Genomic DNA, 15,301 nt, shown 5'->3' on the forward strand with positions numbered 1-15,301 from the left:
AAGCAGGTTTGGCACCAAAGTGTTTTGACATTTTTCTAAGGTAAAAGGTGTGGGAGGCAGTGGAGGACAGGAGTGCTTGGCGTGCTCTGGTCCATGGGGTCACAAAGAGTCAGACACGACTAAACAACAACAAGGTAAAAGGAAGAGATGGGAGTTTTATCTTGTAAAAAAGTCTTCTGCAGGTGTGGGATAGCATTTTGCCTCAACTTATGCTGCTTACGAAGGTGTCATTCAATGGATATGGAAAAAGTAGTTGATGAATATAAAAATTAAATGTGGGGCATAAGCAAAATGTACTGATCTAGCTGTCTTCCACAGGTGCCTCTCTCACAAATTGCCTTCAGCTCTGGCCCTCCACCACAGATTCTTTACAATCCAGCTCAGCAGATTCTGACATATGCTGGGTTTTGCCCTTCTGCAGCAACTGTTCCTCATTACGCTTCCTACCATCTACCCCTTCAGGTACAGTAGAGGAAGAGTTCCACGTCTTTTAACTGTAAATCAGATGCACTGTTATGGTGCTGCTAGACTGTGTTCGTGGTGGGTGTTTGTGTATGCGTGTGGGGGTATGTATCAGACTAGCACTGAAAGTAGTTTTCAGCACTTTTAAAATAATTCTTCACAAATCAAGTGCTATATTGTTTGTTTCTACTACAATTTAATAAGTTATATTGCCAGTATCGTAGGTGCTCTGCTGAGAACACAGAACCAAAATTGGAAAGACAAGCCAGAGCTGCAGGAATGACATACGAGCCGACAATTTGTGTGTGGCTGGGTGTACACAGCAGTGATAGGGAACCTGTGGCCCTCTAGAAATTGCTGAGCACAACTCCCATCAACCCTGACCACTCAACCATGCTGATTGAGGGTGATGGGAACTGGAGCTCAATGTTGGAGGGCCACAATTTCACCTCGTATTCAGTGTTGGTGAATTAGGCCACAGAATCATAGTGTTGGAAGGGACCATGAGGGTCATAGAGTCCACCCCACTGCAATGCAGGAATCTTTTTGCCTGAAGTGCGGCTTGAACCCATGACCCAGATATTAAGAATCTTATGATGTACTAACTGGGCTATCCCATTGTGAGTCTCTCTGTGTATACCAGGGGTCAGCAACCTTTTTCAGCCATGGGCTGGTCCACCATCCCTCAGACCATGTGGTGGGCCAGACTATATTTGGGGGGGTGGGGAATGAACGAATTCCTATGCCCCACAAATAACCCAGAGATGCATTTTAAATGAAAGCACACATTCTACTCGTGTAAAAACACGCTGATTCCCGGACCGTCCGTGGGCCGGATTGAGAAGGCGACTAGGCTGCATCTGGCCCACAGGCCTTAGGTTGCCTACCCCGATGTATACCACCTTTTTCTGTGTATAAGACATCCCCATGTATAAGATACCCCCTATTTTTAGGGACTCCAATTTAAGAAAATAGGGGGGGCGATTGCCCCGTGTATAAGATGACCCACAGTTTCCCACATAATTTTAAAGTAAAAAAGCCTAGTCTTATACATGGAAAAATATGGTGTATTACTGCAATTATGCATAAGTGATGGGTTTTTAGTTGTTGTTTTTTTACATATGTTTATATATATGCCTAATGCTCTTTTGAAGTCCAGTTAGCAGCTAATCACCGAAAACCTTTTGTTTTGCTACAGCCTACCAATAATTTCCCCACAGCATCATCTACTGATATTTCTTTATCCGACGACACTCAGCCGCCATCTCAGTCCAGCTCTAACTATGGCTTGCCTCCCAATGCTCCTCCATTATATACACCATATTTCCTGTCGGGTGAAAAGCCTCCACCGTACGTACCATAGCCAAGACACCAATATCAACAGGTAGCAGGTTTAAAAACAAAAGCCTTGGCAGAAATGTGTGCTAACTAGCTAGTGGTCTTTCAGGAGTGTCATATTGTGTGGCATGTTATTCATCAGCTTTAAATCCAAATAACATGTTAACAAGATAATGATTGCAAAACCAGGCAGGCATCACAGACAGTTGATTGATCAGTCAAATATTGCATGCAGTCCTTTTCAACCTACCTTTTAAACTAACATGCATCCCCCTGCACCTACAAAGCAACTATTATTTTTAAAACAGAGCTAAGATCTAGGTAGCCACATACAGCCTGCATTTGGATATTAATGATAAATCTGGTTTATCGTAATGGAAATGAATTAGGTGAGCCTTGGGTTCGTGACAGTCCTCATCCTCTTCTAATGCAGCTGCAATGAGAAGTTTATGGTTTTGTTTCCGTTTCCAGTTAACACAGTTTAGTGTTGTCTGAACCCTAAAGTATGGTTAATCTTAATCATGGCTTACTGAAAAAAGCCCCCCAAAAGCCCCAGTTAAGACTAACCACAGTTTGTTTGCAATTGCACGTAACACTACTATGATTTGTCAAATACAGAAGCAAGTTTTTGATATCCTTCTCACCGTCATACTGATTATGTGGGGACACATGAACTAGAAGCTTACCTAGATTTGTTCCTGAAACAGTTTATGGTTATGTCTGAATGCAGGCGTTGTGTGCTTGGTGGCCCAAGATACTAGATGCAAATAAACAGCCTTTATATTGCAAGGGGATGTTCATCTCTACCCAGAGAGAATAGCTATGCAGATACACATCTGAGCTGCATGTGCAGCAGTTCACTGCACAGCGGCAAAGCCACTTTGTATGTAAATCACTTCACAAAGCTGCAAAACTCTGGCTTCTTAGTTTTATTTCCTTATTCATAATAGTTGGGTTTACCTCCAGTTTAGAATCTAAAAGGGAAAGATACTGTTATCTTTCTTTCATAGCATTAATATCTTCTTTTGGGTGGATAGGTCTTCCAGAAGACTGTGACGGTTATTTTACAATAAAATATATTGTGTGTAATATATTTGTACTTTTAGTCTATGCATGTTATAGATGAGATTAAATATCATAATTTAATATGAACTGTTTTTCCAAAGGGTTAAAATATACTGAAGGAGCAAAGTATTTTAAAATATTTGGATTTATTCTCTTGTCTCAACAGTTGTACTGTGCAGTAGTTACTACTACTAAAAATAAAGTTATCTTTTCCATATGCTACAGATTCAACAAGCGATGCAGTATTTAATGTTGGCACATAACAAAGGGGGGGCTGTATTAAAAGCTTCTGTTGCTATTTACAGGGAGGCAACCTTTGGCAGAGGTTTGGAATGAGACAGGGAGTGGCTTTGGTTTCAGGATTTATCTCAGGATGGAGTCCACAGGCTACCCATTTCTAGCTAGTTTTTCGCATTATGTAGAATGAGACAGCGGGGTGGGTGGAGCATAATGATGAAGAAAACTTGGGAACAGAGAGGAGGAAGGAGGAATAGAAAGCAAGCAGGACATGGAGGCGGTTTATACCAGGGATGTGGAACCTGTGGCCCTTGAGATGACATGGGACTCCCATCAACCACAGGCAACATATATCTGGACAACCACAGGTTTCTGAATACGGTTGATGAAATAGAACAGGCAAATATAATAAATGGGATTTTTAATGAAAAGTTCAGAATTCAATGTAAAGAAAGGAAATGCACACTTTTTTTGGTTGGGGAGCTGTAACATAAAATTTGCTAATTTTGGGAAGTATTAATTAGATATGCTCACATTAAAACACAAACCAAACTGAATTTCTCACCCATCCCTAACTATGAGCAAATTGGAAGCAAGTGGGGTGAGCATTAAAAGGGGAATAAGTGCCAGGGCCAGCCCAAGATATTTTGCTGCCTAGGGCACAGCAGCCACCCCCAGTGTCATGGCGCATAGGGACCCTGTACCCCTGTTCCATACTTACCTCACTACAGAAGAGAGTTTGTGTGACAGACTATAACAGCTAGAGGAGAGAGGGCAGGCACTGGGGATAAGTAGAAGTCTTTATTCTCCATGCTCCATATGTAGAAGTTTTGCATGTAGTGAGAGGGTGGGGGAGGGATAAAGTGCTCTGTTCCATTGCTATTTTTGCACCCATGCTGAAAATGCAAACCATCTGTCTCCAATACTCCTAAGTGGGAGGAAAAGCCTTGTCATTTCCACTGGGGAGAGTAGAACATACCAAACATTGTGCGTATGGATGTGCTAGAGAATACATAAAGTGAAGCAAACTATTTCATAACAGAGACTAGCACCACCCAAAGGACTTAATGCAAGAGAGCAAAGTATTCCCACCCCACACAAACAACAACAACCACTCCTGCAACATATAGAGACAGTTCCAGTTTGTAGTGATCTATTCTGCCGTGATTGATAGCACTTGCTTCTGGTTTAAATGCCAACAGCTCCATTGCTCATGAATTCTTAAAAGTCCATCTTCCCCCAATAACTGCTATCACTCTTTGCCTTTTCAAAAAGCCTCAGACAAGTTTTTCTGCCTAGATTCATTAGAAAAAGACACAACCTAGTTGCCGAATATCATCAGCCAACAAAGTAACCAAGCTTTGATATAAAACTCTAATATTGCTCCAAATCAACATGAATAAAGTAAAATTCCATCCAGAACACAGACCATCATTGCTTCAGCTAAGTCCAAAAAAAGTTCTTATATTTTATTCTTTCATATTTCATTAAGTCAGTAAGCAGCATTTGGTAATAAAAAAATACAGAACTATTTTTTAATCTTCCAGTCCACTCAGAATATATTACCAGTTGCCACATGGCAGGTATGACCTGCCTCTTAACAACTCACCTTCGGCAATAATTTGCAGCTTTGGGTTATTAATATCAGTTTTCTCAACTATTTACAAATATATTACATCTTTGAAACCCTCCCAAGCGAAGAAATATTTCAATAATTAATCTGACACACGAGTTTCAGTAGCTCCTACATAACTTCAGTGTTCAAGAGAACTATACACGCAGTGCTGGAAGTCTGAATAATTTATATCTTATTTATATTTATATTTATATATTTATATATATAAAGGAAAGCATTGAAATGGGACTTTTCTGAATATAAAACGTTTGTGTGTGTTGCAGTGGCATCTATTGACCAGTCTCTATTGGAGGACAAGAATGAGATGTGATGTCATTGGACTTGTAGACAGCTTCATCTAGATCCACAGCTTGCTTGTTAACTTTCACTGTCATGCAGCCACGGTAGAAAGCGGTGACTGGAGTTGAAGTGACAGGAACATCTGTATGTTTTGTTTTGTTTTTTTTTAAAAAAAGAGAAGGAAAACATATTCAATAAAGGTTACCACCAAGTTCCTTATTCTTGTTAATTCTAAAACAAAACATTTTTTTTCCATTTAACATTCTAAGCTGTATGTGGGGCTATGACTAACACAGGCTATGGGAATAGCTAAGCTGCAAAATTCAGGGAAGCTTTTGCAGAAGGAACTTGTTTCTGCATACAAAGAATTAGAAATTGTTCTGGGATGTAGTGTTTCACTGCTTCTTCTCTTTCTCGAATTTTGTCCTTGTCTTCCTTTCCAAGGTCTTCTGTTCAATTGCAAGATAAGTTTTGGCACCAAGGCAAGTTTAGCCTGCAGGCCTCTTCCCCTCAGGACAATCTGCACTGATAACAGCTTAGGGTTCTGTCTGGAAAAAGCTCCCCCTTGTAACTTAACTCCTAGACAAAAGGTCTGGATTAATCATTACATAATTTAGGACAGAGGCGACTTCTGATGAAGTGTACTTATCTGATAATCTCATTCTGTGGAAGATGTTCTCATCCCGCTTGCCATTCAGTTTTGAATTATCTACAGCTCAGCACAAGCTGGCTGATGTTATCTGAAGGTATGGATGTGTTCCCAGGGCTTGGGGTATGGTCCAAAGGAGATGGCGGTCACCACCTTCCTGAAGCTAAGTAGGTTTGTGGTTGGTCAGTGCTAGGATGGGAAACTGCCTGGGAACTACATATACACCACCTTGGGCTCCATGGTGGAAGAAGTGGGCACTCATTCCAGTAGACGGTGGCTAAGTGCACATGTAGCATTGTGTGGTGAGGATGCAGGCAGAGTAGTACAGGAACCGAGATAAAGATTTAGCAAATGACTATGTGCCTAGTCATATGTGCCTAGTGCTGTTTGATAGAGGGATGACCACCCTGTCAGGCACAGAACATGCAGATAGGCTATGGAAATATTTTCCTTACTATTATTGGGAATCAGCCAAATATTTTTTTTTTTTTAGTAAAAGGGGGAAAGGCAAGCTGCACTAGAGATGTTTAAGATAATATATCTGTCATACACCTTTGATCACAGCTGTGTTGGAATTGGTAAAAATCTTTTATTAGATGCCTACCAGTATCCATGTAAACACTGAAGCAGGAAGAGAGAGACAGGATTTTAGTATAAGCCAATACATGAAGAAATCAGCTTATATTAACATTACTGCTATGTCTAATTTATAATCCACCTGCAATTTAATCTGCAGAGAATCATTCTCTCACTCACATTTGCACGCACACACCATGGTTCAGTTTTTGACCTAACAACCTCTGTGGCCGTTCCTGTGTAGCCTTGCCTGTAACACAAGCTCGATCTGCAGGAATTAACAGTGAACCTTTTGTGGCAAAGAGAAACACAGTCTGCAAATTCCTGCAGAGCAGGGTTCTGTTAAAGACACAACTACAAGACTTTGATCAAAAGTTGGCAAACGTAAAATTTGCAAAAAAAAGTAAGTATCGTGCTCTGGAGGTCATGTAAAAAACAAACAAATAAACAAGCTATGCATTGACATCTAATGTAACAAAAATTGGCTTAAACAAAGTGCTTCTGTGGAGGAAACAAAAAAAAACGCATTGATTTAAGAAAACCACATGACACTTTTTGCAGCAATACCTTTAGCATTCTAGAAAAGTAAATTTGGGGGGAATTTTAAGGTATGATTAGGTAAAGATTTATCAGTGGGGTTGTAATTTGCCTCTTAACTATCCCTTTTTGAAGAAGAAAAACTACTTTAGGAAAAGACTTTGCAACCAACAAAGGGGCCACTGCAGGAAAAAGACAAAAAATATAAAAAGGAAGAGCTGATGAGATGAAGGATCCCTGTGTGCACATTGTACTAAGCTGAGCTACCATTGTAGAAAAACTGAACAGATAAGTAGTATTTATTAAATATATTCTACTATTCAAATTATGCTGCTGTCATATTCCCTAAAGCACCACCAATGGACAATAGTTAAAACCGAAAAAATAACCTATTGGGAAAGATCCATCTACTTTGCATGCTTACAGCCTTCCAGATTTGCATGCACTGAGAGACTTTCCATAGACATTTATTAATTTATGTTTCTTGCTCTTCAATATTGAATAATAAAACCAGCTAAATAAAACCAAAACAAACAGCATTAAAGCTGTTTGAAACCAGAGCCTAGAATGATTAAAAAACCTATCAAAATAAACATCTAAAAGGCCCGGGCACAAAGAGAAAAAGGAGAAGGGTCTTCAGTTGCCAAGCAAGCCTTCCTGGAGATGACAAGCCAGGGCACCAACACTAATACATCCTCTTTCTTATCACTGCTTCCCTCACTTCCAAAGGCCTGTAGAAGGGCCTCTGAAGAAGATCTCAACATCAGAGCAGGAATATCAATCCTTTAACCTTTGCTGGTCCTAAACTATGTGGGACTTTAAAGACCAGCACTTGGAACTGTGCCTGAAAATGGAAGCATCCTTTACAATCCATGCCTTCTCTCGCTGAAGTTATTGCTTAGGGCTTGGTTGATGTCCAGAAAAAAAAAGTCAGGAAGAACTTTGCACTCCTCAAAAAGACACCGGCTACTTGGGAGAAAAATAACCGAAGCATAAAATATTTTTGGTGGGGTGGGGCAGGAAACATTCCTGCAGATGCAGACATCTGGTGGTATTTCCATTCCACTCCCCCAGTACACTAGAATTTCTCTGCAAACCAAAACATTTTAACCCTTGTGTCTCTAAAAGCAGACACCCAGATTTTATCACTCCGAAAACAGAACAAAGGGTGATGCCTGATCATGTTTCCACACTGAGGAAGTCTCTTATTCCAACACTATTTTGTATGAATAGACCAGATTTAATTCATCAACATGAATGGGACTATACCTTTGCATTCAAAGTGCCTGGAAGCAGCCAGACTGGATTGTTAGCTTTCACTCCTGTCACATTAGAATCATAGGGAGGATCTGCTGGCCTTTAAAGGGAGATCTATATAACACCAATCTTTAAGTAGTATAATCTTTCTAGGAACATTTCTCTGGCCTTTCATGAACATAAAATGTATGTTACCTTCTTTTTCAATAGTTCTATGTGGCCCCTTATCTAAGCAACCCTCACTTACTACAATGGAATGCAATTTAGAATAATGATCACATTTGTGATTTCTGCTTGGGAACATACTATTTTCCTTTCCCATCCTTTCCTGATAAAAAACACCCCGCAGGTTCAGTTGTGCTTCATTCTCCAAACAGGCAAAATTTCAAATGGCAGGCTATAGATGTCACAACAAGTCATGCTTTATTGTGACAGGAACAAGTTGCAGCAAACCTCAGGCTCACAGAAACCCCTCTTTTCTCATCTGCAGCCAGGAAGACAACTTCAGAAGTTTTTGATTTCAGTTTGCGTTAACCTGTGGTTTGTTGTGTTATCTGGCACAATGAACCGCTTAACACAAACCAACATACTATGGTTGGTTTAACAAGCAGCCAACTTCAAACCAAAACAAACCACAGTCCCTAGTTTGGACGCATCACCAAGACAGGGATCATAGTATGTTACTCCTGTATGTACTAGATAAGAAGCAAAGTGAGAGTCACCTGTGGATTCATTGTAAACTATTAACCACAGTTTACTGTGACATGTGAATGCTGTCCAAGCAGAAGGAGAACATGGTCACTTCTAGTGACTGTTTGGCAGTCTACATTCTGGACTGCAACATTTGATACTCACCTGGCAATCCTCCCACATAGGTCTTCACAGATGATTGCAGGTAATTATCCAAGAGAGACAAATTTTCTTCTAGCTGTGAATGGCTTAGTTCACTCTGTCCTGCAGTGCCATCCACAGTCATCAATATTTGACCTCTGTCAATGGAGATGTCAATCAAGTGTTCCTGTTCATCACAAATGCTTACTGCCAGTCTGCACACCACTGTGTTCTTCACTGCCAAGACAACGAACTGAATAGCAAGAAAGAATAAGGAACGAGATGGAAAATGGAAGTTATAGGTATTTATAGGAAAAGATAGCACCAACACACCCTGTTACCTTAGAAATATTTGAGGAACTTAAGATACTATTACCAAATGCAAGGATTGTTCAAAATTGTAGTGGACAACCGCTCCCAAATACACTGTTATCCCCACTCAGCAGAAAAGGCTTTGGGAAGGTTTGCTTTGAAACTAGCCGACAACTAACTCTGTTTGAATTCAAATGTTTCTCCTCAGTACATTAACCACATGAACTGCTTTGCTGGGTAGGTCCTAGCACTGCAGTGGCTATCTAGCTATTTCTGGAAAACCCATAAGCAAGACATTAAGCTAGTAGCCAACAAACACAGCTTGTTCTGCAGAATGTGGTTAACCAGTGGTGTACTACATCTGAACATGGGACATGCCACTTTAGCTATTATGGTGATAAGAAATGGGCAAGAAGGGACCTGCATAATTATGGTGGGTGAAGTGACCAAAGAAAAGCAAGCTGAGGAGGTGGATGTTATCTTTCACTTTTTTACCTCTTCCACCATCACTGTCTAGGTCTGTGAAACGCTACTGGCTAAGAATTTATTTCTTGTTATAAAACATTTAATACTAGTGTCAAGGAATGCCCTCCCATCAATGCACAATCCAGTGCCTGTTTACTCAGAGGTAAGCCCCACTACATTCAATGAAGGTTGTAGTCTTACAATATAATCCTGTACATCTCTACTCAGAAAAAAGCCCCATTGAATTCAGGCAAGAGGGTATAGAATCACTGACTGTATGATTACTAAAAGTAGATTCCACTGAATTCTGTGAAATCCAGTGCCTAGCACAGCCTTAACCACTCTATTCAGTTAATTATCATAGCCCTGAGTTCTGTTCCCACTACTTTAGTATTCTGCTTTGTGAAACTTCATTGTTAATGGATATAAATCTCTGGCCATCAATTAAATTTATGTATATATTATGTTGTGGGCATAGTTGGAAATCTGCTGGTACAATTTCAGTATCTCTCTTGAGTTCAATAAAACCATTCACAACGAATCAAAAGAGAAAATGGAACAAAAAGGCATAGGTTGCAACTCAGTGAATTAGATTATGGGGCCTTAAGCTCAGTGATAGAGCATCTGCTTTGCATGCCTATGTTCCAGGTTCAATCCCCAATGGCATCCCCAGTAGGGCTGGGAATGCCCCCTGCCTGGAATCCTGGAGAAGGCCCTTCCAGTCACTGCAGAAGACAATACTGAGCTACATAGAAGAAAGGTCTGGCCCAGTATGAAGGCAGCTTTCTATGTGTCTACCCATAGAATTCTATTGTGATGCATCTGACAGTGTGGACTCCATGGCCTATGAAAACCTGCTGTTGCTTTGCAGCAGTTCCTCACCACAGCAATGTGACTCCTTATTTGTGTTATTCTCAACTCTAACGGCATCAGGTAACATCTAGCAAAATAAACTTTCATGCCTGATTTGTTGGGAGTATTTAAGTGGGGGACATCAAGTCTGAGGTGGGGAACCTCAGGCCTGGGGAACAAATGTGGCCCTCCAATCCTTGCTATATAGCCCTCTGGACTCTCCCCAGAACACACCCACTCCCTCCGTGCCACATCTTTCACTAACGCTACCTCATACCCTTTTTTTTTAGTGTTTTTGGCTGGAATGGGTCCTTTGAACCCTGATAATGCCTCTTGGATGCCTGGATGGAGGATAGAGAAAGATGATGCTGTGTGTGTGTGTGTGTGTGTGTGTGTGTGTGTGTGTAGAAAACATAACTATTGGAATTGCATCTTTAGTCTGGCATGCTGCCTTCTCATCCTGGTCCTAAAAACCTCAGCCATACACCAAATGAAAACAAAAAACTAAAATAATACGTATTTACCTGTTGTTTAAGTTTCTTGGTGGAATGATAGTCAATCAGAGCCACCGATAACGGGACTGTTGCTTCACTGCTGATGAGGGCAAAGAGCACCCCAGTATCTGTGGCTGGTCGAATCAGAATATTTACTTTTACTTCCCATTGCTTCACTGTTTCATTGGTGTCAAGTGGTTGGGCTACAGAAAGAAAAACAGAACTTAGGTACATAAAAGTTTCAAATAGTCAAGCACAGATAAGATTTCCTCATCTGAGGGGGGGGGGGGGACGGGACAGATAGCTACATATTATTAAATCACCAGTATAAAGGAGAGTGCCATTCTATACGAAACTATTTTAACTGCTCTGTTTCATCCATCTTACAGAAAGTGCTATGGCCCTGTAGATTGCTTGAAGCCAAGGTTAAGCTTTTTAATCAGCAGGGAGACTTCTGATTGCCAGAGGCTATCAACCCGCTGTACTTGGGGATCCTTCAGTGTGAGTCATCCAGCTTCTGCATCAGCCGTGAGCTTTAGGAAGTAATTGAGTGATCTGATATCAACGAACCCAAGGGGAAAACAAGATGACTTTCACAAAACTCACAGCAATATAAATGTATAAATAGAATGTGGTCCGCATGACCTAATCGTAGCCCCAGGTTCTGTTCTCACTTATTTCAGTGTTATGCTTTGTGAATGGATGCAAACTAGCACAATTTGTTTTGTTTCTTAAAATGTCAATTATTAAACTGGGAGCAGAACGCCTTTTGCGGGGCTATTATTTGCAGCACATTTTAATCTTCCTTGTTGTTGTGGCACAATTCACCATGGAAAATTTGTGGTGCTCGCTGCTGATAATTCCTGCTATAAAGCGTCATGGGGACAGGATGAGTCAAATCACCCAGCACACCTGGGATTGTGTCTGACTGATACCTGTCTGCACGTACAACAAAGGAGAGACAGATCAGGGAACTGGCTTGGAGACAGGTCAATATCACAAAGATTCACCAGTATGTTTTATAACCCCAAAGGAAGGGCCTTCTCTGGATAATAAATAATAATAATAAAAATCTGTCAACTGATCATCTATCCTCTATAAAATTAGTTTGTTAATTTCCTTAATAGGGCATCTGGCGCCCTATTTTTTTTAAAAAAAAAACCTGGCAGAAAAACGTATTGATAGCTTTTTATTTTTTTATTTGAATTCCTATCCCATCCTTGCTTTCAAAAGAGCCTAGGGGGTTGATGGCATATGTATACAATATATTGAATTAACTTTTTTTTGTACTTTGCATTGCTAAATTTAGGGAGAATTCAAAACGACCTGTTTAAAGATGCAACTGCTACACAGAAAGAAATGATCCCGTACAACAATTAGATATTTTAAACTGCTTTTTAAAGCCTTCTATATCTTTCCTTCCATCTATCCATGCACACAAGTATTTATGAATGCATATATTAACATCTGATTTTAAATGCCAAGGTTTCGCTTGACCCATTAATTCTAGATAGTCTTTTTGGGTATGCACTTCCGCATTAGACTTTCTTCTTGTGAGTAACACTGAAATAACACAATATAGTATATGTTCAGGGAGTAAATGCCAATTTCAATCTTGGCTGAAACGGATGTGTATGTAAATCACCTTCCTAAAGGCCTCTACTGTGTTCAGTCTGTGCAGGATTATTAGTCTCAACTCGGCACATGTCACTGAGAAGGTGACCACATTGACTCTCAGTGTAATTAACATTGCCAGAGGGGCAGAAATGACCCTCACCATTGCATTTTAACCCATAGGGAATGTTTCACCAGATAACAAATCATGGAAGGCTTTGACCTGACCAACAAAAGTCCGAAGTGAAATATAAAAACACACTGTGAAGTGCAAGCAGCAAAAAGTAAAGCAGAGTTTTCTATATTGTGCGGGGTTTAATATACCTAACATTTTTTCTCTTTTACTACTTGAACCTCTATTTCAGGTTGAGCTTTTTTTATGAAGAGGATATGGCAATTTTAAGACAGCACTCCTCAACTGATTCTCTTTCTCTGCAAAATTTAAATGCGTATTTTCTGCAGCATAATACTACCAGACACTTACCATAGCTGAAATTAAACACAGCAAAACCATTGCCAGGGTAGAAGGAGCCTCTTCCTGCCACCGCAAAGCACTGCATCTTATCATTCACTCTCACTGTCTCTTGGATGGTCATATCCTCGCCATTCAGCCAATTCCAGCCCCTCATGCACCCGTCCATTCGTGGGTTAATCTAACAAGATTAAGTGCATGGCTTTACTTTCAGTTTTTTGCTGAATTTGTAATGAGGGATATGGGTTAAAAACATTTTATAAATTATTTTTTAAAGACTTGAATACCTCTCTTAAATATAAATATTTCCAAGGTAGGGCACAGAAAAGCAATAAATTCATAAAGTAACAGCAAATCCAAAAAGTCAGGTTATGTCTTTCAAAGATACTGAGATGGCCTTATGTTAAAACGAATCATTATATAAATCTGTGGTACAGCCGCACTAGGAACACTGTGTAGAATCCATGTCAACCTATCTCAAACAGGGTATCACAGTAATGGAAAAAAATTATGGCAGCTTCCCTATGATAAAAGGCTAAAACACAAGAGGCTTTTTAGTTTAGGAGGGAAAGACAATGAGGAGAGGGGCTAATAGATGTTTGTAGACGTTAATGGGAATTCATCCCTTACTGAACACTGACATCTGGAGGGCACCAAGTTGGGGAAAGGCTAATCCATAAAGGAGGACTCCACTGTCCCGAACACCTGAGCCCAGGAATACCCACAACACAACATACAAAATCAAAAAGAGAATTGGAACATTTTATCTTATGAGAGAAATTGGGCATCTCATCACTGCTTAAATACAAATTCAATAAGAATGCCAGAAACCAAATGAATTTGATTCAGAGTCTGGATCTGACCTATGGGCTGCCAGCTGACCACCTCACACCAGTGGATTACTCCCTATATATACTTAACAGTAGTACTTACAGGCTGGACAAGATCTTTAGTCTTAAAAGGAACACCTCCCACTGTTAGGTTCAGCTGATAAAGTCCTCTGTCCAGAGTAAACAAATCTCCTGAGACAGCTATCTTCATAACTGCATCCTTATTGACTTTTATAACCAAACTTCTCTCCAGCTCTTCCACAGATATCTGAAGGAGAAGGTGGGGGGGGGGGAGAGATACAAACAGGTTCAGAAGTTTGGTTTAGTTCAGAAGTTTAGTACCTGCATGATACAAAAGGCATCCACAAAAGAAAAGGGAAAAAAGGTGAGGGAGCTAACATCACATCATCAGGTAGTAACAAAGCATTCTTGTCTCTCCAGAAACTTAGGACAGAGTTCACATAGCTATGATCAAGCCTCCTTTGACTTTTCATGTACAATAAGCAAGCCCAATTTATGTGCAAAAGTGAAGGCAGTATTACAGAATGCTATGGCAGTTTTATATTTGCATCTTGACTATGATGCAAAGGAAGAAGACCATATAGTTCGTAGTTTCCAACACTATTGCAAGGTAAGTCCTTAATCCCTTTATCCTGGGAACCAGCCCCATCCTCTGCACCTGAGAGAGTACAATGGGTTATGGAGGCAGAGTTCTGTGTCATATCTTATAGGAAGGTATGCACCATGTAGTCTTGCACCATGTAGGCGCTGTGGCATGTGTGAGGAATATGGCTTCTCTTTTAGGATGAAATCCTGTTTGATGGCCATCTGATTGCTCCAGTGCATTCCTTTGATTTCTCTGCCACAGCACAAGATCCCTGCTTTGCTGCTGCCCTCAAATAGGAAAACAAACCATGGAATGGCAGGCTTAGTGTTAAGTCTGAACCAATGGTTCAGGCTTGTTTCTTTCCAGACAAACCATGATCTGAATCCAAGATTTGTTCTTGACTTCCTGAGAATGGTTTGTTTGGGAGAAACAAATCACATGTGCTGGTTCAAGCGTAAGCACCAAGGCAGCTGCAGCAAGGTGGTTTCCCTGTTTGGCTAACAAAGAAGCAAAGTGGAAATGTTCAGCCTGCATGTACCAGGAAGCAGCCCATGTAGAAGCTTGCTTGCTTATTGATTTCCTGCCCTATCTCCCAAAGGAGCCCAAGCAGCAAACACTAGACTATGTTACACAGGAATGAGGATCATATGAAACATGGCAAGTGGAGATGGTAACATTTTTAAAGACACACACACAATGGGAAGAAGGGGAGGGGACACCTGAAGGACTGCATAACTCCAAAATGTTTTAAAAGGGAAAGGCGTTTGGAGAAAGACCTCAAACTCACA

At 40.5% G+C, this 15,301-nt stretch overlaps 2 protein-coding genes across 5 annotated transcripts in view; one reads left to right on the top strand and one right to left on the bottom strand.

Annotated features, from left to right (window-relative positions):
* The window catches only part of TMEM255B (transmembrane protein 255B), a 59,641-nt gene extending 56,750 nt beyond the window's left edge, over positions 1 to 2,891 (top strand). For all 3 annotated transcript variants that reach the window (XM_083610984.1, XM_083610983.1, XM_083610985.1), the window contains 2 exons: positions 319 to 462; positions 1,661 to 2,891. In XM_083610984.1, the coding sequence (XP_083467110.1) occupies positions 319 to 462; positions 1,661 to 1,825 (309 nt within the window). In that variant the 3' untranslated portion in view covers positions 1,826 to 2,891. The remainder of the gene's footprint in view (positions 1 to 318; positions 463 to 1,660) is intronic.
* A 1,659-nt stretch (positions 2,892 to 4,550) lies between these two features.
* Positions 4,551 to 15,301, bottom strand: part of GAS6 (growth arrest specific 6) — a 49,517-nt gene continuing 38,766 nt past the window's right edge. For both annotated transcript variants that reach the window (XM_083610691.1, XM_083610692.1), the window contains 5 exons: positions 14,010 to 14,174; positions 13,089 to 13,257; positions 11,021 to 11,193; positions 8,892 to 9,120; positions 4,551 to 5,159 (listed from right to left, as the gene is read on the bottom strand). In XM_083610691.1, the coding sequence (XP_083466817.1) occupies positions 5,008 to 5,159; positions 8,892 to 9,120; positions 11,021 to 11,193; positions 13,089 to 13,257; positions 14,010 to 14,174 (888 nt within the window). In that variant the 3' untranslated portion in view covers positions 4,551 to 5,007. The remainder of the gene's footprint in view (positions 5,160 to 8,891; positions 9,121 to 11,020; positions 11,194 to 13,088; positions 13,258 to 14,009; positions 14,175 to 15,301) is intronic.

This window comes from Podarcis filfolensis (assembly GCF_964270895.1).
Source record: "Podarcis filfolensis genome assembly, chromosome: 4".
Classification (NCBI taxonomy): Eukaryota; Metazoa; Chordata; class Lepidosauria; order Squamata; family Lacertidae; genus Podarcis; species Podarcis filfolensis.